This window comes from Emericellopsis cladophorae (genome assembly GCF_022114955.1).
Source record: "Emericellopsis cladophorae strain MUM 19.33 chromosome Unknown NODE_6_length_900724_cov_123_231613, whole genome shotgun sequence".
Taxonomy (NCBI): domain Eukaryota; kingdom Fungi; phylum Ascomycota; class Sordariomycetes; order Hypocreales; family Bionectriaceae; genus Emericellopsis; species Emericellopsis cladophorae.
Genome location: NW_026250931.1, coordinates 97824 through 118872, shown reverse-complemented (window position 1 = coordinate 118872; position 21049 = coordinate 97824). Strand labels below are relative to the sequence as shown.

At 56.6% G+C, this 21049-nt stretch overlaps 7 protein-coding genes across 7 annotated transcripts; 4 read left to right on the top strand and 3 right to left on the bottom strand.

The window, feature by feature from the left end:
- Positions 1–3334: 3334 nt before the first annotated feature.
- Positions 3335–4336, top strand: J7T54_001593 (uncharacterized protein; the record flags this gene model as incomplete). Its single annotated transcript, XM_051503605.1, has 2 exons — positions 3335–3528; positions 4084–4336. The coding sequence occupies 2 exons, from the start codon at positions 3335–3337 to the stop codon at positions 4334–4336; spliced, it is 447 nt and encodes a 148-aa protein (XP_051364573.1).
- Positions 4337–5032: 696 nt separating this feature from the next.
- Positions 5033–6863, top strand: J7T54_001592 (uncharacterized protein; the record flags this gene model as incomplete). The annotated part of the gene is made up of 2 exons (XM_051503604.1): positions 5033–5116; positions 5166–6863. The coding sequence occupies 2 exons, from the start codon at positions 5033–5035 to the stop codon at positions 6861–6863; spliced, it is 1782 nt and encodes a 593-aa protein (XP_051364572.1).
- A 214-nt stretch (positions 6864–7077) lies between these two features.
- J7T54_001591 (uncharacterized protein) lies at positions 7078–7717 on the bottom strand (the record flags this gene model as incomplete). Its single annotated transcript, XM_051503603.1, has 3 exons — positions 7078–7152; positions 7213–7294; positions 7374–7717. The coding sequence occupies 3 exons, from the start codon at positions 7715–7717 to the stop codon at positions 7078–7080; spliced, it is 501 nt and encodes a 166-aa protein (XP_051364571.1).
- A 633-nt stretch (positions 7718–8350) lies between these two features.
- J7T54_001590 (MAP kinase kinase kinase-like protein) lies at positions 8351–12478 on the bottom strand (the record flags this gene model as incomplete). Its single annotated transcript, XM_051503602.1, has 2 exons — positions 8351–8892; positions 8956–12478. The coding sequence occupies 2 exons, from the start codon at positions 12476–12478 to the stop codon at positions 8351–8353; spliced, it is 4065 nt and encodes a 1354-aa protein (XP_051364570.1).
- A 2891-nt stretch (positions 12479–15369) lies between these two features.
- On the top strand, positions 15370–16442 carry J7T54_001589 (Peroxisomal 2; the record flags this gene model as incomplete). The annotated part of the gene is made up of 4 exons (XM_051503601.1): positions 15370–15418; positions 15476–15669; positions 15726–15790; positions 15836–16442. The coding sequence occupies 4 exons, from the start codon at positions 15370–15372 to the stop codon at positions 16440–16442; spliced, it is 915 nt and encodes a 304-aa protein (XP_051364569.1).
- A 409-nt stretch (positions 16443–16851) lies between these two features.
- J7T54_001588 (Histidine phosphatase superfamily) lies at positions 16852–18400 on the top strand (the record flags this gene model as incomplete). Its single annotated transcript, XM_051503600.1, has 3 exons — positions 16852–17124; positions 17329–17458; positions 17514–18400. 3 exons carry the CDS (start codon positions 16852–16854, stop codon positions 18398–18400), a joined length of 1290 nt encoding a protein of 429 aa, XP_051364568.1.
- A 136-nt stretch (positions 18401–18536) lies between these two features.
- On the bottom strand, positions 18537–20504 carry J7T54_001587 (putative MFS-type transporter -like protein; the record flags this gene model as incomplete). Its single annotated transcript, XM_051503599.1, has 5 exons — positions 18537–18607; positions 18660–18827; positions 18882–20214; positions 20276–20376; positions 20459–20504. 5 exons carry the CDS (start codon positions 20502–20504, stop codon positions 18537–18539), a joined length of 1719 nt encoding a protein of 572 aa, XP_051364567.1.
- Between the last annotated feature and the right edge of the window lie 545 nt (positions 20505–21049).

Genomic DNA, 21049 nt, shown 5'->3' with positions numbered 1-21049 from the left:
TCAAGGTTAAAACCACTCGACCGTTGCGGCCTATATCTTCCAAGGATCGGAGTCAGTGGTGCAGCTCTGCTCTTGCACAGGTCTCAAATGTCTCTGCAGCGCCAACAGAGTGGATCGAGGCATCTATCACTTCCTCGATATTGGAGTGCTGTCTTGAGGAGAACGTTTCATTGGCGTTTGGCGAGGCGCCTGCGTGGTCCGTCGCGAGTTTAGAGGCAGCAGGGGCCTTTGATGACATCTGTCGTCCGGCTTTGGGCATGGTTGCCCTGATGGATTGTGTCGGCCAACGTAATGTTTATTCGGAGAGTGCTTCCAGAAGCTCTCTAGGCACGGCGAGTCACGAAGGCAATGCCGAACGGGAAGGCTATGTGTACTGGTGAGTGAAGTTGCTCATCAGCAAATGCAGCGGCATCATTGGGGATTTATTTCTATGGGTTCATGATTGCTGCGTCTTGGCGCTAGGTACGTCAGCAAATCGGATCGGACGACTGCTACGAGTAACTGGGCAACTAAACGCGAATGCAACAAAGGAACGGGTCAACGGGCTGGGCATGGTGTATTCATGTGGCCGAGGCAGTTCATATGCTCGTTCCCTGCGAGGGCCTTGGTCATGATGCATGGTTTGGGTTCGCTCGTAAACCAGATGGATGAACACTGGAGGCTTGCTACGACACAAGTGGGGATAGAGCAATAGAACCGACATATCATAACGCGTTGCTCATCTCAGTTGATGCAGTTCGCACCTACAATCAACACACGTCATGTGTGGCTGGTCATGGTGAAGAGGACTGTAGTGTCGAGCGGCCTAGTCCTAACGAGTTAGACAACACCGCCGCATGTTTGCGCGATGCAGTGCAGCCAGCATCTAAAATTATAGCGTTGACGCTCACAACTGCGAGATGTAGCACTGTTGAACCTCAGTCAGGGTTCGCATGCCCAATTTCATTGAGCTTACCACTGGTCCATTCATTACCTGCTGTTTGGCTGGCCAACGCGTGAAGAAAAAAGGGGCAAATGTTTGTTTACTTTCCCACCGCCAATAAGCTGGGCCTTTTGCCGCCACCAACCAACTAACCAACCACGTGAACGCAGCCGATAGGAAGCAGATGTCTTGAGCCTGCAGATACTGAACAACCAAGTTGATGGTGGTTATGATGGATAGACCGCTGCAAGCCATCGCACCTTCAAGCTCACGCACTGTGCTGATGGCTCAAGTCCATGTCGTTGATCATCAGTTGCCTGTGCTTAAAATATGCCACCCGCCGTCTTGACATTTTCGCCACAGCCAAGTGAGCAGGGAAAGCAACGGTCAACTACGTATGTACGTACATCTGCAAGATAATTAATTGTCAGAGATCGTCGGGATTGTCACTTTATGGAGACAATGTATTGCGCGGGGTGGATTTTCAGGGTCTTGTGAGGCATTAGTGATTGGCTGCAGGTTGAAGGGGATGCGAGGACGCGTCTATCCGCCGTTTGAGCCATTGCAGATCAGATCATCAGTCTGGCCGGTTCCGGAGCTCATGTTCGCCACTCAGCCATGTTATCCGAATTGAGGTCTACTGAGATGCTGTTACAGTACGTGCGTACTAGTCAGCGCAGACTGGATGCAAGTTGTCGGGTAGGCAGACGGAAGATGGATTTTCATGCTTGCTGCAGGGTCCGCTGCGATCGTGCTTTGTACGTTCGTAGCGCCGTGGCCCGACGCCGCTGCCACCTGACGCGTTCTAGCGGCGGCATCGCCAGTGCTAGCCTGGCGCTTCAGCGGATCTGGTCCCAGACTCCCAAAAGCTCCGTCAGGCCTGAAGTGGACACCGAGTGGGCGCGTGTCCCTAACAGGAAGATGAAACCCCATGCTATCGCTTACATATACGTAAGCACACAAGTGACAAATGGGCAGTTGGGCTTTGGCCATGCTCACCGAAGGAGTGGCGTGGCCATTCTGGTGACGAGGCCCAAAGTTGGATCCCTGCGCTGGTTTGCACGGTTGAAGCAGCGCGGGCAAAACGACGTTGCGCAGAATGTTGCGATAATTAATGCCTCGACTGGCATGCATACGTCTGCGCCTGAGTAATGTTGTTTGGTCACGGATACTGAGCGAGAGTCGAACAAACGTGTCCGAGTCAGGACCGGCGCTCCGTCACCCCGCACTAGTGTGCCGACTGGACTCTGCTCTGTCTGCAGCAGTGCAGCGCCCCCGCCCGCCCGATTCGTCGCCTGGACGTGGACGTGCCCTGAAAGGCGCACTTACAGGCCGCTGTCACTCTATCGATTTGCGCACAGAGTGCCTGACTAAATCTGGGGACACCCTCTTCAGCTTTCTACATTCCAGTTCTTCCAGTCTTCCCGGCGAGACTGAAACTTACAGGTGACTACGTAATTACTGACTTGGTGTGGCTTCAATTTGCACCCAAGCACGCGAATTCAACTAGAGCAGTGTCGGTCAGCCAGCGGGCTAAGAGGTTCGCTTGGTCGCCTGAAGCTTGGCGTTTATCTGAGTCCAGTCTGCTGATTCATTCGAGTCCAGTCAGCTTCCCGGCTCTATTGATCATTTCGTCCTGGTTTGTCGCGAGTCGTTCTAGACTTGGACTTTCCGTCAACCTTTGTATCGTTTCTTCCCTGTGTCGTCGCCCTCACGGACCACGTTCCCCGTCGTCTTGCGGCCTCGTGTTCCTCGAAACCATCCTCTTCGGACAATCTCGCCCCAGGTCCTCCCTCATCGCCTTTCTCCTCCGCTTTGCCGACCTAACTTACCTCACGGCTGTACTGAGACCTGGCAGCCGCAAAGCATCCTGGCAGTCCGAATCTCCTAGGGCGCGCTTCAGTCATCCTTCCCCAATCAACAGCCTCCGCTCAGACACCAGTTTTTTTACAGGCAAGAACCGTTTAACTCGGACTTCCACCGACGGTCACAGCGAGCCGCAATTTTGACGCACTACGCCCTAGGGCAGTTGATTCGACATCTCATCACCGAGTGGTGGTGGCTTCGCGTTATTGATTCTTTGACCGTCACAGTCACAGTCACACAGTCACACTTGGGGTTGCTACTGCGGGTGACGCTCGAATCGGGAAGCAAATCTCGGTCGCTTGGAGGGCCGGGCACTTGACAGCCCCAAACGTTCCAACAGGTCTTCAGTGGACCACTCCGACTCCATCACACCAACATCTTCGAACGCCCGGCGGACACCCCGCCATCCTTCAGACTTGGCTTTCGCTGATAGCACCCGACCACCACTCGTCAGATCAGGTGCCACTCTCACGCCGCCTGCGTCTGTGCGTTTGCGAAAAGCCTCAATCCCCTTCCCAAGTCACATGTCGCCTGGAGCGATTCAACATGGAGCCCGTTCCTGAGACGGAGCGCATGGAGGAGTTTAGGTCGTCTCCTGTGCCTTCGCTGCGGCTGAACCCTCCGAGCACCATTCCACGACTTGATCTCGACACTCCGTCACACGTGCAGTTACACCAGAAGCCGCCGAACTACCGTCGAAGCACCGACCCGAGTCCTACCTCGCCGAGCAACTCGAGCTGGTCAGCTGCGGCCGGTCTTCCCTATCGACCCCGAACAACATCGCCACTCTCTGGTGTACACACGCACTCTCGATCACGGTCGGTCGCTAGTCTCGCGCCGCCCATGTCGCGAACACAGTCTATGCCGGGCATTATCACAAGCAGTTCCGGCCAATTCCTGCTGTCACCCCAGATGCAGCGTCCGCAAAGCCCTGTAGGGTCTCCCAGCAGATCAAGGGCACCCCGCAAGCCGCTCGACGAAGCCTTCCCACCGTCTTCGCCCGTTCGAACCTCTGTGCTGGACTCGGGCCGTGGGCAAAGAGACAGGAGTAGCTCTCCTAGCCTTGGGTCGTCAGCCAACATTGGGAGTCGAATCCGAAGACCGGTTTCACCACTGCGAAGCTTCGGGCAGACTAGCGCGAACTCAGTACTGCCACCGACATCTACGTCTTCGTCCATGTCATCGTCTCCATCGCATCGCCCGTATGATTCTCTTACAAGCGGCTATGGAGGGAGTCTCTCTTCGATCCCATCGACCCCGACATCGGCGAGATCGCGCAGCCCGAGTATTTCCAGCCTCGAAACAATACCCGACTCACCAGACGCCGAAGAAGCAGCACTCGAAGCCGAGCGTGTGGCTCAGCTTAAGGCGGCCGCTGAAGCTGCGGAAGGCGGCGACTCTGCGGATGGCAAGAGCCGCGGTGCCCTTGACGTTCCAGCGAGAGGCCGCACCATGACATTTGGGTCCCGGGACAAGCGCAAGAGGTGGAGCGTCTGCGGCGCTGAGCGTCGCGGCGACATTGACTTGGAGACCATCTGGGAGGATTGAAACCACACCACACTGAACGATGCACACAGAACGGAGTTTGGAGGTTTTTCGCAGCCTTGGTTCATTTCTCTACCATCGCTTTTCCTCTTTTACGGCTACTTGCCTCAGCATCTCTTATACCAGGCATTGTGGCGTTATGTATCCTTGTTTTGATACCCTCTTTCTTTTACTATCCACCACGTATTGTGCCTCTAGGCGGGCAGGCACAGTAGAATCATTTGCATCGTACTTTATTCGACAGCGGAAACCATCATCTGCGGGTCTCACTCAATGGAACACGGGAAATTTTACGCAATGGTCATGAATTGTTCATCTTCGCATGTATCTGCCAAAGTATCTTTTTCCCGGTCGAGGGCGCGCTTACAGTGGGAGCCCTCATGTCAATGTCTCACTGCGCACCACAGCCCTTCAACGCAGTCCAATGCGCCTCTGTGTCTCAGGTTTATATGGTCGATATCCCTCAACTAATATATGCCCTTTGGGTTCCCTTTCTAGGAGCAAATATTGGACGCGACTGCCCAAGGGTAGACTTCGCCAGCACAACATGAATGACCTCGAGGATAGTATATATGAGAAGGCTTGTCGGCAGGTTGAGGGTTCCCAGCAAGCTCTCACATTCTCTCCAGCTGCAACCCGTCTACTCCATCCTCCTCTCGAATCTCTTCTTCTCTCCGTTGCTCGCCTCAGCTTTTCATCATGCGCTTGTCGACAACATTGTTCGCTGCAAGCTTCGCTGCTTCAGTAGTTAATGCCGCACCAGGGGCCAAAGGATTCAGCAAGGTATGACCGCCGCTGTTCCTCTCGAGCAGATGTACTGACCAAATGACAGTGGTGGCAACGGCAAGGCGCCAGCAAATCTCACGTTGAGCGCGAAGCCCTTCGCTACAATGAGCAGCGCAAAGAGCACGAGCTGCACCACCGCATGTGGAATGCCACCAATGCGACGACCAGCACCGAGGGGTCCAAAGAGTCGGCCACCACACCAGCGGTGATCACGGTACCTTACGATATCTCGTCAGTCAGTCACGAGGTCGTTACCATCGACTGCCCTCTGCCCCCTGTCGTCATCTCCGTCACGACGGTCGACGTTACCGTGACTGTCACTGCTGAGCCCAGCTTCAGACCACATGAGGCAGGCCCTGTTGCCAACAAGACGGTCATTGTGGATGAGTCGACCACGTACACAACCGAATGCGAGGAGGAAAATATGGCTCAAATGACGGACGAGGTGGTCGTCGACTCAACCAGATACACGCCCACGACAGTCCTTCTCACCACCACCACCCTCGACAAGAACATGTCCGCCACTACTATCATCATCACCGCTACTACGATTGTTCCTTGCGAGTCGGGGACAGAGACCTCAACGCCCGGCGAAAGCGGAGAGCTGACAACCCAGCGCACGGCCGTAACGCCCACCAACCCGATTCTGGACCTGACAACATCTGCCAACTCCACGTTTGTGGTCTCGTCGACGCCGACTCCTTTTGTCTCCTCAATTGTCTCGACTATCGCAAACTCGTCCAGCATCGAGTCTACCCCTGAACCATCGCTGACCGAGAGCACGATTGTGCTTTCCCCGTCTGCCACACCGTCGTCTTCCGTGATCACACTCTCGCTCACGTCAGCCACTACCACGCCCGTGACCTCGGAGCAACTGACCACGACAGAGCCTCCGCGTACGACAGGCTACCCGCTCGTCTGCATAGACACCTGGGTGAGCCCCGTGAGCACCGCCAAGATGTCCGTGACACCGGCTCCTCTGCCCGAGCCCACACGCACCGCCAGCGCCGACGACCACGACACTGGCGCGCCCGAGGAGGCTGTCCTCTACTGCGGCATCCGCGGTAAGCCTGCCGGCGTCTATTTCCTCGCCGAGTTCATCGAGGAGAAGTCTGGCGTTCCCGTCACGGAGGAAGGGTGCTTCCAGTTCTGCGACAGCGTGATGGAGGCCACAGAGGGCTGCCAGTCGTACCGTTTCTACCACAATGAGCTTGGTGCGCCCCGCTGCGCTCTGTACGGCATGCCTGTCGCTGCCGTCGTCGACGATCTCGACGAAAGCCAAGACGACGTGTGGTACGACTTGAAGTGTGGCTCGCCTACCGAGGAGGGCTGGCAAGACGAGGACGAGGCCCAGACGAGCGAGCCCGTGACGAGAAGCACAGCCAGTACCCCCGCGATTCCAGAATCGGTCAGTTCCAGTAATGTTGTCGAGCCCACCAAGGCTGCCAGTGACGAGACCGAGGCTACGACAACCGCCCTCGCCGAGATCAACCCTGCTACCACGAAGACTATGGCTTCCGAGACTACGTCGTCGATTGCTGCCGTGATGACCCCGACCATGGCCAACAGCACCGACGCTGGCAACGAGCCCAAAGACAACGCCAACAGCGGCGATGGCAATGCCAACTCGGGCAACGCAGGCAACAATGTGGTAGGGGGCAATAACTCGGGCAACAACCAGCAGGCCAGCCCGGGCGCGAACCTCATCGACATTGACATCAACAACACCAACGGGCTGCTGTGACCGGTGGGTAGCAAGCAAACTCGAGCGCGCATTTCTCAGATTTTGGTATAACTGAGTACATAACTTGGCATATAATAATAAGTAAGTAATGGGGTAGGAGGAACTTTCTTCATTCCGGGGATTTTTGGTCCCGGTATTTTATCATAGATAATGCTACAATAATACGTCTTCCATTGTTCCAAGCATATGCTTCGATAACCATTAGCAAACCTCCTCACAGGCCAGCCCCCTGAGCTCCCAATTCACCAGGCTGCGGTAGCTGGTCGGGACCAAAGGACAGGGGTAGAAGCTGCTCATGTCAGTTGATCTCCTCTCCTCCCCGCAGGGGACCAAGTGGGACGATACTCACCTGCTCCAGCTTGAGAACGACATAGTTCCCATCCTTGTCGAACATGAATATCGGACACTTGAGAGGCACAAACTCCCTCATGCTATACCGGTAGTCGGTCAGTCAAAACGATGAACATTTCTTTGTCTCGCCTCTTCTTCCCCTCGGAGGAAAGGGCTCACAACTGCCGGCACATGCCGCACGGACTCGCCGGCGGGCTGATGTCGGTACTCACGCCCACGGCCCGGAAGCCCTCTGTGTGTCCCTCGATGACGGCCTTGCCGAGGGCGACGCGCTCTGCGCACGTGCCGACGGGGTACGAGGCATTCTCCACGTTGGCGCCCTCGATGACTTCGTCGGTGGAGGTCAGGAGGGCGGCGCCGACGCGGAAGCGCGAGTAGGGGCAGTAGGCAAGCGCCTTGGCCTGGGTGGAGGCGGTGCGCAGCGTCGTGAACTCGGTGGGGGAGAGGCCAAAGTCGGAGGCGGGCGAGGAGTCATTGGACGGGTAGATCTTGGGCTGGGCCATTTTGGGTGGGCAGTGGTGTATAGAATTTTGATTATCACAAAGAAGAGAATGACACAGAGTATGTGGTTGAATGAAGATGGCTTATCGCGAGGTATGCATTTCATCACGAGATACTCACTTGACTTGACTTACCCTACGGCAGGCAGGCGGAACGCGGCGTCGCCCGTCTATGCGTCTGTCTATCCGACGCCGCCGACTGGGCTCACACACGTACCGGCTCCAGTGTAATCCGAATCCGTCCAATGTTCGTTCGTTGCTATTATTTGTATATATCTTCTCGCATCGTGTATCGTAATATACGGAGCGTCCGGTGCCATGCATGCAGGTAGGCATGTATTCTCATGACGCACGTTCCCAACGCCAACAAACTCCCGATATCAACGAACGCCATGCTGATGAATAATGTGGTGTGCAGGCCCTGGCAGAGACTACGCGCTACTGGTTGCTCCAGCCCAATGCTGCCAAAAAAGAAAAAGAAGACGAGAGACATACAGACACGGATGTTTGCTTCGTATATACCCCAATCATGATCATGGGGGAATCGGCTCATTCGGCTTTGTGTGCTGCTACGTCGGCGGCCTCAGCGGCCCGTAGGCTTGCCAGAAGCGACTGGCGGTATAGCGACCTCGTCCTCTAGTAGAAGCCGTCTTGGCCCGCGCTGCTCCTGCTCGACGACGTGATGGGCGTTGACTGCATCGAGCTGCCGCCATCGCTCGGCGTGGAGGGCTCGACGACCTGGTTGCGGATGGTCATGATCCACTCGTGCTGGAGCAGCTCCTTGGCGGACGACCGTCGCTTGGGATCCCGCGCGAAGCACCTCTTGAGGAAGTCGATACCTGACCAGCTGAGATGCTCCTGCGAGGGGAGCTGCGGCGGGTTGCCCTGCGCAATGTTGTACATGATGGCCCACTCGTTGTCGAGGTTGGCCCACGGTCGGCGTCCCGTCGCCATCTCCAGAATCACGCAGCCCAGAGACCAGATGTCGACAGCCCCGGCCCGCCCGGGGTTCTCGCCCTTGATCACCTCGGGTGACATGTACATGGGCGTGCCCGTCATCGACTTGTTGGGCTTCGTCGCCGTCACGTCGGCGGCAAGGGTGCGACCCTGCCGAGCAATCACCTTGGCAGCGCCAAAGTCCACGTACTTGATAATGCCGTTGTGGTCCAGCAGGATATCTAGCAGCAGTGTTAGCGACAAGTATGACACTCTCAATGGACACATCCTTGTGGGGAACTCACTCTCCGGCTTAATGTCTCGATGGGCAATGCCGCTCTCATGCAAATACACGAGACCTTCCAGGAGTTGCAGCGCATACACCATGATGACCTGCTCGTCCTCGATGCGGCCGTGCTCAAGCAAATTGGCCAGCGACCCGCCCGAGCAGAACTCCATAAAGATGTAGACGCGGTCGCGGTGCACCTCGATGCCGTAGTACGATACCACATTGGGATGGTCCAGCACTTCGAGGACACCCATTTCCTCGCGAATCTGCTCCGCCACGGTTGGGATGAGCTTGGGATCTTGCAGTCTGATCTCTTTGACTGCCATCAGATGGCCTGAGTCGAGGTTCATAGCCGCGTACACATTGCCAAATGTCCCCCCTCCCACAAAGTGGCCCTGCTGCCAGCGCATCGTAATGTTCGTTGCCGAGGACGACAGGTACGCCAGCGAGCGATCAGCCTCCGTGTTTGCCTCGAGCACCCGGCCCAGCGCCTGCCGCTCCGCCTCCTTCTCGCGCCGGAAGCTGTCCAGTCTCTCCAGCTCCTCGAGCCGCGCTTCGGTGATGCACCGGGACGCCTCCTCGTCGTCCAGCATCCTGTTCTTATCCAGCCGCCGGAACTGCCCGACGAGGGCCTCGATCCTGTCCTTCTCCGCCTGCGCCGCCAGGTTCGAGCGCGCCCCCATAATGTCAAAGTGCGAGATGAGAAGCGACATGCAGCCGGCCACGCGGTCACGTAGTAACGCGTACTCGGGGTCGCCGAGCGCGAGGATGTGCCGGCCGTGGGTCATGCCCATGGCAAACTCGAGCGCCTGCACGGCCCATCGAAAGGTCTTGCGGTCCGACGCGATGCAGTCGTCGCAGATGAAGCTGACCCAGTCGAGCGCCAGCTTGGTGAGCTTCAGATTGTTCATCTGCCGCCGGTTGCTGTCCATGGCCACCAGAGACCGACGCCCAAACTCGGTCGCAAACAGGAAGCACGTCTGCACCAGCTCCTGGCAGCCCTTGCCCTCCACCTGCCTGCGGATGGCCTCCACACTGTCCATGAACGTGTTGGACAGCCTGTACATGACCCTGCGGATCTCCATGAGCTTCGTGTGGACCTTGTGAATATTCGGCCTGGATTCTTGAACCAGGTCTACATGCATGTCCACGGCCTCGAGGAAGGCCTTGCGCGCGTTGGGCAGCGCCTTGGAGGAGACGGCGCAGAGGCGGGCCTGTCCGACCTTGATATCCAGGTTATGGTACTGCAGCGGCACGACCACCGTCTCGCTGAACCAGTTGAACGTGTCCTCTGGCCGTAGGATCAGGAGGTAGTGCTCCTCGAAGTCCTCGGGGAACCGCTCCATGTTCGTGACGGCCATCATCTCCTGTATGTCGTCCAGCCGGTCCCGCAGCTCGGGCGAGGCCACGACGTACAGGCCGTCCGCCTCAAAGAGGTTCGTGTTGACGTGGAAATGCCCCGTCGCCGCCAGCTGGTCATAGAACTTTCGCATGCGCTCGGGCGAGAAGGAGATGCTCCAGTCGGACGCATTCTCGTAATTGTTGCTCAGCGTCTTGGTGAACCGCTGCAGCATGCGCTGTCGGATGCGCACCGAGTCCAGGCACGCCTTGTAGCGCTTGCTCATCTCGGCCGGGCTCTCCTTGGGTTTGACCTGCAGCTCCTTCTCAAAAGTCTGGCTCAGACGGTTCAGCGCCTTGAAGGTCAGTGAACTAAACTGCTCCGCCACCTGGATGTTGCCCCGGTGCAGATGGTTGCCAATGTCGTTGGCAAAGTCCCACTCCTGGAACAGCAGCTCCGCTTCCTTGAACGTGTTTTTGTTGCCGCTCAGCTTCCAGTTCAGCATCTTGAAGTAGTACTTGAGTGCGTCCAGCACAACCTGGTCCAGCGACTCGTCGATGAACGGGGGCAGGTCCCATCCAGGCTCGGGCTGTGCGATCGCCAGAAATTCGCCCTTGATACGGATCGCGAACTTGAGGAGGAGCTGGAACTGCGCAATCATCTGCCCTTGCATCAACGGGTTCTGCTGGGCGGTCTCCTTCACCCGTCTCGCGTACGCCAGTCGTGTCTTGGTGATCTCCTCAATGAGGCGAGACGGAAAGCTGATCAGGGTCAAGAGGTCCTCCAGATACGGAGGCAGGTGGCGCTTCGAGAATGTGGCCGAGTTGCTGATAAGGGTCTCCTTGGCCTTTTGGATAATAGCCGAGATGGGTCGAAGCATGCCCTGCTGCGTGGAGCCTTCCGTGTCGTCGTAGAGCGACTGGAGGCCATCCTCCTTCATGAGCCTGTCGACGAACGAGGTCTCGTCGCTGCTGATGCCGTTCACCGCGGGCGAGCGCTGCTTGGTCAGGTGGAAATCGAGGTCGTCGTTGCCGACCCATTTCTTCAGGATCGCCAGTTCCGTGTTGATCATTTCGTTCGTGTTGTACCAAGCCAAGATGGTGTCGTATGCCTCGTGGAAGAGGGGCGAGTCGGCAGCCTTGTGACGGGTGGCGAGCAGTCGCCACGATGGGTAGAGGCTCTCGCACTTCTCAATCTTCTTGACAATGTCCTTGACCTGCTCGTGCGGGGGTTTCCCAACCTCGCTCTGCCCCTTGACCGAAAAATTGATAATCTCGTCAATGGTGCGGTCCAGGGCGGCGCGTGCCTCCTCCACCATGCGCCTCTGCACCGGCAGGTGACGCCCACACACCTTGGATCGGATGCCGAGCCACAACTCCCAGACCTGGGCGGTCTTGCTAGCCGCCTCGTCGGATGAGCTGTGGAGGCGCTTCTTCTCTTGCCGCACCACGTCGCCAGTCAACACAGCCTCCAGCATGCCGTGCCACTCTAAGCGCTCCCGTGACTCAGCATCTTGCAAATCCTCCTCAGAGGGTTGCAGATCCTCGTTTCCGTAGAACATGATGGTTTCTTGCTCGTAGGGGTCGTCGAACGGGCCCTCTGTCGAGGGCGTATCTCCCTCGGAATCCGAATCGTTGCCTGACGCCATGTTCTGGTAGGACGACGAGGTCGAGAAGTATTCCCCGCCATTGTCTTGCCTGAGCTTCTGCACATAGGCTCGCTCCTGCGCTCGGAATCGGCTCTCGCTCTGCCTGTGTCGGGTCTTTGATGCCGACCGCATCGTCTCGACAAAGGACGGTGTCGTCGGTGGCATCCCAGGCTTTCGGGACGTCGCGGGGTTGTATGTATTGGAAGGTGTCCTGGTCGGTCCCATTGGCCGCTGAGGACGAGCGGCATTGCCGTGAGACGAAGGAGCATCGTCGCCCCCACCGCTGCTGCGCTGACTCTTGCTTATGCCATTGACTATGGTGCCCGCCGGCAACGACGCCACCGGGCCGTTGCCTGGGTCCGAGTAGTAGCCCAGCTCTCCGAGCTCATCGTCGAGTTCACCGGCGTGGGGCTCCTCCCCGTTCTGCGAGTCGGGGGGTGAGTCTGCTGACTCTGTGGGCACCACCGCCGGCAGGTGGTTCTTAAGATCCTCTCCGTTCGGCTCAGCCTCGCCGTTAGAAAAGCGTACACCACGCGAAGAGAGATTCGACATGTCTGCCTGTCGTTGCGGCTCGGGATTGAATGTTCTTTCGGTCGGGCTGCCAGTCGTGGTCGTGGTGAAAGGCCCTCGCTGGCGGCGCGCGTCCGCGATTGGGCTCAAGAGAGTGAGGAGAATTATCTGGGACGGGTCATCGGTTCGATATGTTGGGGATGCTGCGCCGAGAGGTCGAGGGATGAACACTGTGTGCTCTTGCGCTTCTCGGTCTCCTAACTACAGATGAAGACTGCCCAGGAAGGGAAGGATCCCAGGTGTTTGCGAGGTGCCTGGCCGTGATGGACAGGACGAACGACGATGGGATGAGATGCCCGTGTGCCGCGTGTCAGCCACTTTTGCCTCTGATAGAATCAGGATTGATTGAGTTGGGACCTTGACAAGGTGTGGCTCAGCCGGCTCTCTGCATAGCTGTGGTTGGCCACTTTAGTTAGTCATCGCATCCGTGGCGCAACCTCCGCTGTTTGCGCCGTTGCAGTCTTTTTGCCAATTACCTAGAGCTCAAGTAGTCAAGCTTGATCCAAGCTTCAAGCCATCACAGATCTCGATCGCCCTTTTCTTTTCTTCGCCTAGCAGCTAACCACACGTTAAGTGCTCGTAGGTAACGTAGACACCTACGGAGTACTCGACTGCTCGCCGGAAATTCGCAGCCATCGATTCCGAGCTCACAATTGCCATCAGCCAACGAGCGAACCGAACGATTAGCTGCAGCTTTCCTTACTAACCAACCTTAGCCCAGCAGGGCAGGTCTAGCTTCATTCGCCAGCCGTAGCGCAACAGCAGCATGTGCTTGCAGCTTCGGCCTGTGATCTTCCCGAGATCACTCGCTGTACGACGGTGGGGCTTTTCGTGATGATCTGCGATTCAGTGTTACTTCTTCACCGCACTAGCTATTAGCTTGAGAGGTAGGTTAACGTGCAAGAGGCATAGGCTAAAGCATCGCTCGTCTAACAATTGGCACGCGCTGTTGCCATCCATCATCATCATCACCATTATCTTGGCTTCTCAACTCGGCCTACATTCTGAGCATCCATCCGGACCATTCACCTTCGTACATGTACTGTGGAATGTGTCCCCCAGAGAGGGGCAGCACGGTCCTCCGGGCGTATTTTGAGTTCCAGTCGCGGCGATCCTCCCCCCCACATGGTCTCTCCTTGCCGTGTGGTAGCGATGCTCGCTCCGATTCCTTTGTGTAAGACAGCAGTCCCTCGACCCTGGCTAGGGGCCGATCGGACCCGACGCCAACAAAAGCGCAAGGCAGGTAAGGTACATATGATAGTCCCCGATGGGCGCCCAACTACTCCCGAGCTACTGAGCCAGATGCATGCCTTAGTCGATGGCGTCTCAAGAGACAGAATGTATAAGTACCTTGCATATGGTTGCCACACACGTTTGGACCTGTCTGGTCTTCACTCATGATCCTCTCCTCTCTCTCAACCACGAGCCAAGAGACTCACCACCATCCTACCGTCTCCTCACACTCAGCAACACATCACAGTGTAGTGTGCACGCGTGCGCGAGCACCACAAATCACACAATGTGCAACAACGCCACCAACTACTATATCTACTCATACTGCTCAGATCCGAGCCTACACTACTTCAAGACCGACATTGACACAGACTACGTCAATGAGCCATGCACCGAGGCTCACGAGCGGTACATCATCGAGCTCATACCGTGCCCGCTGTGTGCGCTCGATCCCAACTCACCGCAAGAGGTTCCGTTGCTGTGAACAGAAAGACATGGACCAGCCGTTGAGCTGGCTCTGGTTGACGGACTGAATGACTGATGGATGGACACCTTGCGCATCTTCTGCAAGGCGTTGTTGCGTGATCTTTTGGGAAGGCAGGCGTCCGGTATGCGTCTGCGGTTGCTATTACTTCTCTTCCAACGATACCCTCATCACTCTCCACAGGGGTCTGAGTCTTATGAATGAAGCAAGCAAGGGTCTTTGCTAGGGACGCTATGAATGAAACCTCATCTGACGATCTGATCAAACAATCTGGTTCGCTTTGTCTCGGTTGTTCTCAGATGGCATGTGTCGGTCGGCTCATCCTACGTGCATCTGTGGCTTCGCCCCCAAATGTGTCAGCGCTCCCCCAACCGGTATGGCGCCCAACAAACGGTCTGAGTACCCAATATCCGCACCAGACTCCGGCGGTCTGCAAGACGAGACAAGACATGACCTTGCATTCTTGCTGTCGGCCCCAGAGGCCAGAGTCTGCTGTGGCTCGGTTGATATCTTGCTTGCCAGCAGCCAAATGGAAAATCCAATCTGCCCTGCTTTACTCTCTTCCGACAAAACGATACCCGTAGAGCCTGCATGGCTAACAAGTCTCGTGAAAAGGGGGGTCTGAGAGCTGTTTCCTACGGGTCGGGCCTTTGATCTGAGTCAAGCAAGCGGGTCATTGCCGACGCGTTTTGGGATCATTGGGTTTGCCTACCGAGATGGGAAGCCTGATTAGTGAGCTCTTGGGGGCTGGGGTGCATAATTCGTGTTCTTGGGCATGTCACCAACGAGTCAAGGCATGTCAGCTGCCGAATAGCGACTAAATAGGAGCGGCATGTAGAGAGAATTCCCGATGTCGTCCATGGCCACCAAGACACCAATCAGTTCGAGGGGCCACCGCAGTGTTAGTGTATCTGGTGTGTGGCCAGGCTTCTCACTAACAGCCCATCCCTCCTCGGACCCTTCACCGTCCGGCCCGGGCTGACGTTGGAGGCTTGGAGCAGGGCCCAGGGACCCACGCGAGACCGAGGCTCAACTCCAACGTAACAAACAACAGGTGTCTTGCCGACCATGAGAACTCGATTCCGCATCTGATCTCTTCCCTATTATTCCCAAAGTTGAAGTCTGTTGATTCCTAGCTCTGCACGCCAAAATGCCAATGAACGAGTCTGAATACCTGAGCCCCGTGTGGAGGGACGGCATTTTTAGTAAGCCTGCAGCCGCGGAACGTTGATGGTGTGGACATGATGCTAACTTGCTATCAGAGGGCCGAGTCGTCTTTGTGACCGGCGGTGCTGGTACCATCTGCAGTGTTCAAACAAGGGCGCTCGTTCGCTTGGGTGCTAATGCATGCATCTTGGGCCGCAATGTCGAGAAGACGGAGAAGGCCGCCGAGGACATTGCGACGGCTCGCCCAGGGGCCAAGGTGATTGGCATCGGAGGCTGCGATGTGCGCAAGGTGAGTCGCCAATGGCCTCTATAGCTTGTATGGTGGGTACTGACAATGTGTGCCAGCCCGAGGCTTTGCAAGCCGCCGCAGATCGCTGCGTGAAGGAGCTCGGTGGGATCGACTTTGTGATGTGAGTCCAGCCGCCAGTTCCCGCGTCCACGACTAACTGTCTCAGCGCTGGCGCAGCAGGCAACTTTATCGTGCCCATGTCGGGCATGAGCTCCAACGCCTTCAAGTCCGTCATGGACATTGATGTCCTCGGCACCTTCAACACCATCAAGGCTACGATGCCTCACCTGCTGCGTAGCTCATCCCCTCGCATCATCTATGTGTCTGCCACTTTCCACTACACCGGCGCCCCGCTCCAAGCCCACGTGTCAGCGGCCAAGGCAGCCATCGACTCTCTGGCCGCGTCGGTCGCCCTTGAATACGGACCTCTTGGCGTTCAGAGTAACGTCATTGCGCCAGGTGGCATCGAGGGCACCGAGGGTCTCGCGCGGTTGAGCAGCGATAGGCCTGAGGACATGGAGGCGTACAAGAAGCAAATCCCATCAGGCAGGATAGGGACTGTTCGCGACATTGCAGACGCGACCATCTTCTTGTTTAGCGACGCGGGCACCTACATCAACGGCCAGGTCATCCCCGTGGATGGCGCGGCATGGAGACGACAGGGTGGCGCGCAAATCGGTATTGATGGAACAATGCAATATCCCGACTTCCTGCTGACTGGGGAGGTTTCGAAAAATCTTAGGGATCCTAGGAAGGGCAAGTCGAAGCTGTGAGGGGAAGATGGTACCTTACGTGCTGCCTGGTGCAACCAGCGGCTGCGCCTGCTCACAATGTCATGTCTCCTGCCCTTTTTTGAGCTCACAGCTCTTAGTAGTACCTACCTCACTTACTGCCTTACCTATCTTATACAAGCATGTACGGAAAATAAATTCTTAAACCTGACGTATCTACCTGTACGCAAGCATCTGGTGCGTGTTTACGGACACTTGATATGCCTTATTCCTTTTACCGCAGCGTCCACTGGTCAATCTTGGCCATCTGCTTTATCACCAACTATCGACAACTCTCCTTCGAATCCTGTCCTCACTATTGGCTCTCCGCAAAATATCATCATCAATCCCAGCATCGCTAGTCGTTGACGCTTCCTTAGAGTCGGCTCATTGCGCGCGTCGCGAGCAGTCAATGCGTCTCGCTGCTTCTTTGGCCCTTTTGGCTATCATCGCCCCCGTCCTCTGCGAACATGTGCTCGCCTCATATATCTATCACACTCCGTGCGAAAGCATCCCGGAGCTCGTTGGCACACCTGCATTGACGTTCGCTGGCAGGATGGACTGCAGGCTCTCGGCTAAGTTCTACAGGGACCGATACATGACACCACGCTCGCCATACTATATCAAGGCTCTCGGCGACTCGCCGCCAATGCTGTCGCTTGGGGCGCCCGACGAAGAGGTTATGGTAGGCTCATTGAGTATAGTCAAGAACACGTTTTTGGCCAAGCTCAATCAAGCCAAATGGAAACGCGATAATGCACTGGGTCAAAGCGTCCCTGTCATCGATACTCAGTTGTAGGGCAATGAAACGCGCGCGAACGTCTCTGGAGACATCGGCTGGCTACAAGCTGGAGAGCTGTGTCACGCAGCATATCACACATCAAACAAGCCGGAGCAGAGAGCACGGGAGACGTGGCTCGAGAACTTGACGTGGAATCAGGTTGTGCAAGAAAAACTTTCCTACACCATGAGATGTATTATACCGCAGGCAAACCTGACATGGAACAGATCAACAGCTGGTAAGCATCCCAGAAATACCGTGGCGACACTTGTTGGGATTGCGCTGACACCCAGACAAAGCCCTCGACTTCGTGAACTATGCCGAACGAAACAACCCTGAATTGATCGATTCGTACTATCTTGACGACCACATGCGACATTTCCTCGAGTCTCTTGCCGGTATGTACGAGACAGAACGTGCGTATCGTTCCGAGTATCCTGTGCAGGCTGTCGAGGGGGCCGTTCTAGCCGGACATATCATTAACAGCCTCGATGAGATCGTCAACGCAACCATGACCAGGCGCGGTCTTGCTCCTCTGATCAGTGTATTCTTTGGCGAACGCGGTCCGCTCATCTCCCTGTTTGGCCTCTTGGGAAAATACACATCCTGGATTGACTACGAGCTAGTCCCACGACCGGGCGCATCAATGGCTATCGAATTGGTCAACCTGGGTGCCCCTAGCTTGCTCAGCAGCGAAAACCTGGCCGTGCGCCTTTATTATGCCCCCGGAAAGATCAACGTCGAATCGTTCAGGCCGCTGTCCACCTCAATGAGCACCAGCAGTCGCCTCCGCGCCTCTTCTGCGGGTAACCGACCCCGCCGAACCGAGAGCCCCTGGCGTTACGATGCCGTTCATTACAACGCTTTCAAAGGCAAGGTTAAGCGGTTCGCATACCAGAATCGCGAGACCATGGAGGCCATTTGCAAGCGTTCTGGCTTTGGGACGGGCCCCGCCACTCGGCGGGAGCGTATACGAGAACTTCTGCGGAGCCTTTTCCGGCATCCGTCCGTCTTAGCCATGGGTGGAATCGCTGGAATAGTGGTTTCCTCGGCTGGCCTCGCTGCCGCCATGGCATTTGGCGGATACTCCATGACCAAGGGGGTAGTGGAAGAGGAATGGGCAGAAGCCGGCGATGAGCCGACGCAAGAAACGACAGTCTGGCCGCGGCTGGAAAGCTGAGCCACTGAGACGCAGATATTAGTGACCTAGTATCGTAATTATTCTTAAAAAGCAGCCACTCCCCAGTAACGCCAGTTGTCCGATACAAGCGATTTGTGCCGTGATATACCCAGTGATCGCTCGATAAATCCAGTACTCATCGAAGACCGGTCAAGGCCAAGAGATCATGCTTGTGGTAGAAAGCCCGAACACGCTTGCCGAAAACATCTACAACAGGATAAGAGTCTGATGCACGATTTATAATAAAGGATATACCTACACATGGGAACGCTGGTGAGGCAAATGACAACCTGCACAATGGCAATCGGTAGCATCGTCTGCTTGACGCCACCAGCCACGAACCAGTCGTACGCACTGGCCGTCAGGCCGAAGCTCAGGATGTTCTTGAAGATGATCATGACGGTGAAACCTTCAATGGTGAGGTCGCCTGCGGATTTTGTCAGTGGCACGTGGGTAAGGGACAGGACCAACTTATACATACGGTATGCATCGACAATGTAAAGCGAGCTCGAGACGGCCCCAATGACCATGCCAGCCACCTCGAAGCCAAAGAACACCAACGGTGGCATGTAGGTGTATTTCCTCGAGATGACTTCGCCGGCGGTCAGTGCGAAGCCGAACAAGCCAATGCCACCGACGATGAGCATGGGGATCACGAGGAGGATCCGGAACTCGGGCTCGTACACGCCGCCGTTGCGCTTGGTGAGCCATTTGACAGACGTGTCCGCCAACAAACCCGATATGACGAAGCCTGCCAGGGCACCGACAAAGGCGCCTGTGTAGGCGTAGCCTGCCTCGACCTCGGACCAGAGGTAAGGGGGTCCGATGAAGAGCGCGGCCACAATAACGCCGATGAAGACGGTCCAGCCGATCATGGTGCCCTGGATGAGACAGCCCCAGATGAATGCTGGGTTGGCCAGGATGGGGAATGGGCGTAGCAGGAGCACCCAATACCGCTCGTCCGTCTTGCGTCCGTCAAATAGAGATAGGGATTCGACAAAGGATTTTGGCAGCGTCGAAGCGTCGCCAATGGGCTGGAGAGCGTTGGACGTCGGGAAAAAGACGAAGCCGCCATGACGAGGGGCCACCTGCTGGCTGGGCGAGACGGGCTGCGCAGTATTCGCCGCCGATGCCTCGGGAGCCTCGTGGGTGACCTTCGCCTTGTCGTTAGCCCACGCCGTATCGGTGTTGAGGCGGTCTTCGCGTCGGTATGCTGTCTCGGGACAGAAGAAGAAGACGAGGGGAAAGACGAGGGCGGAGAAGCAGGCGACAAAGTAGAACGTCCACGGCCAACCGAGTCGCCTAGTGATGATGCCCGTGACAATGGGCGTGAAGAAGGCGCCGCCAAAGACAGCGAGGTTGGTGAAGGCCATGCGCGTGCCGCGCTGGTGGACAAAGTACAGATCGCCGACGGCCGCGTTGAGTAGGCTCTCAAAGGGGGCGGCGCCTACGCCCTGAATGGCCCTCGCCGCTGCGAGGCTGCCGTAGTCTGTGCCCGTGCCACCGGCCCACGCGCTCGAGAAGATGATGAAGACGATGCCGATGAGGAAGAGATGTCGCTTGCCCCAGATGCGGCCGGAGGGGACGAAGAAGATGGCGGCCGCACCGGCGCCGAGGAGGAAGTAGCCCGTCAAGAGGGCGACGCGGGTGAGGGTCTCGCCAAACAGACCGGCGATGGTGAGGGTGTTGGCGGCCAGGATGGGCCCGAGGGCTGTCGCGAGGATGGCGGCGAAGCAGAGGAGGAAGGTGATGAGGTCGCGCCGCCAGAGGGGCCAGTTGAGAGGGTCGTTCGGATCATCGGATGGCTGGGGGTTCTGGGAGGGTCAGCTTGTCCTGGCTTGAGGTTCGCTTCGAGCTGGGGCAGGCGAAATGTACGAGGATGATGGGCTCTTTGCCGCTCTTGTCGACTTTGAGGCCGATGATGTCGTTGGTTGCGTACTGTGGTCGTGAGGGATCGTCATAGTATCGTGTGGTGCCTGTGTCGTAGACAAGTCAGAACATGGAGTGATTGATGAGAGACTTGCGACGCGTGTTTCTCGTGCATGGTTGGGTCGTTACCTGGGACGTGCTCGGCGCCCTTGGGCTCGAGGATTCCAAGAGGCATCTTGCGTTCTCAGTTGGTGCAGTTCGAGTTCCACGGAGGGGATTGAACATTCGAAATGGACATGGGGACGTCGAGGTCGCCCGTCAATATGGCCGACATCGTGGATATCACGGCTTCGAATGGCGGTTTTCGGGAGCTGGGGCCCCCGAGAGGCGCAGGGGACTCGAAAGTGACTTATTAATTGGTTGCATCCTGGCGCGAAATTAAACAGATAAATAGATCGTGTTTTTTTATCTACTGCAACCCCCCAGAGGAGACTAGATCGGCTCTTCACAGTAGCCCGAGTCCGGATTCCCGGCCAACGTCGTGTCCTCGCGGCTTCACCAACAACCCCCTTTTTTCTGTTTGGTCAAGCATCCTCAACCTTGACTCTGTGGCAACACCTTTGAGCTCATATGGATGCCTTCTCTCGTGAAGTGTCTGAAGATCGCTGTTCTCCATATCTTAGTCGTATTTGACTTCGACGTCCTTGGTACCCACTGCCTTGCCATTGTACCAAACAGTCCAGCCCATGATACCATCTTTGCATCATGACCACGTACGTA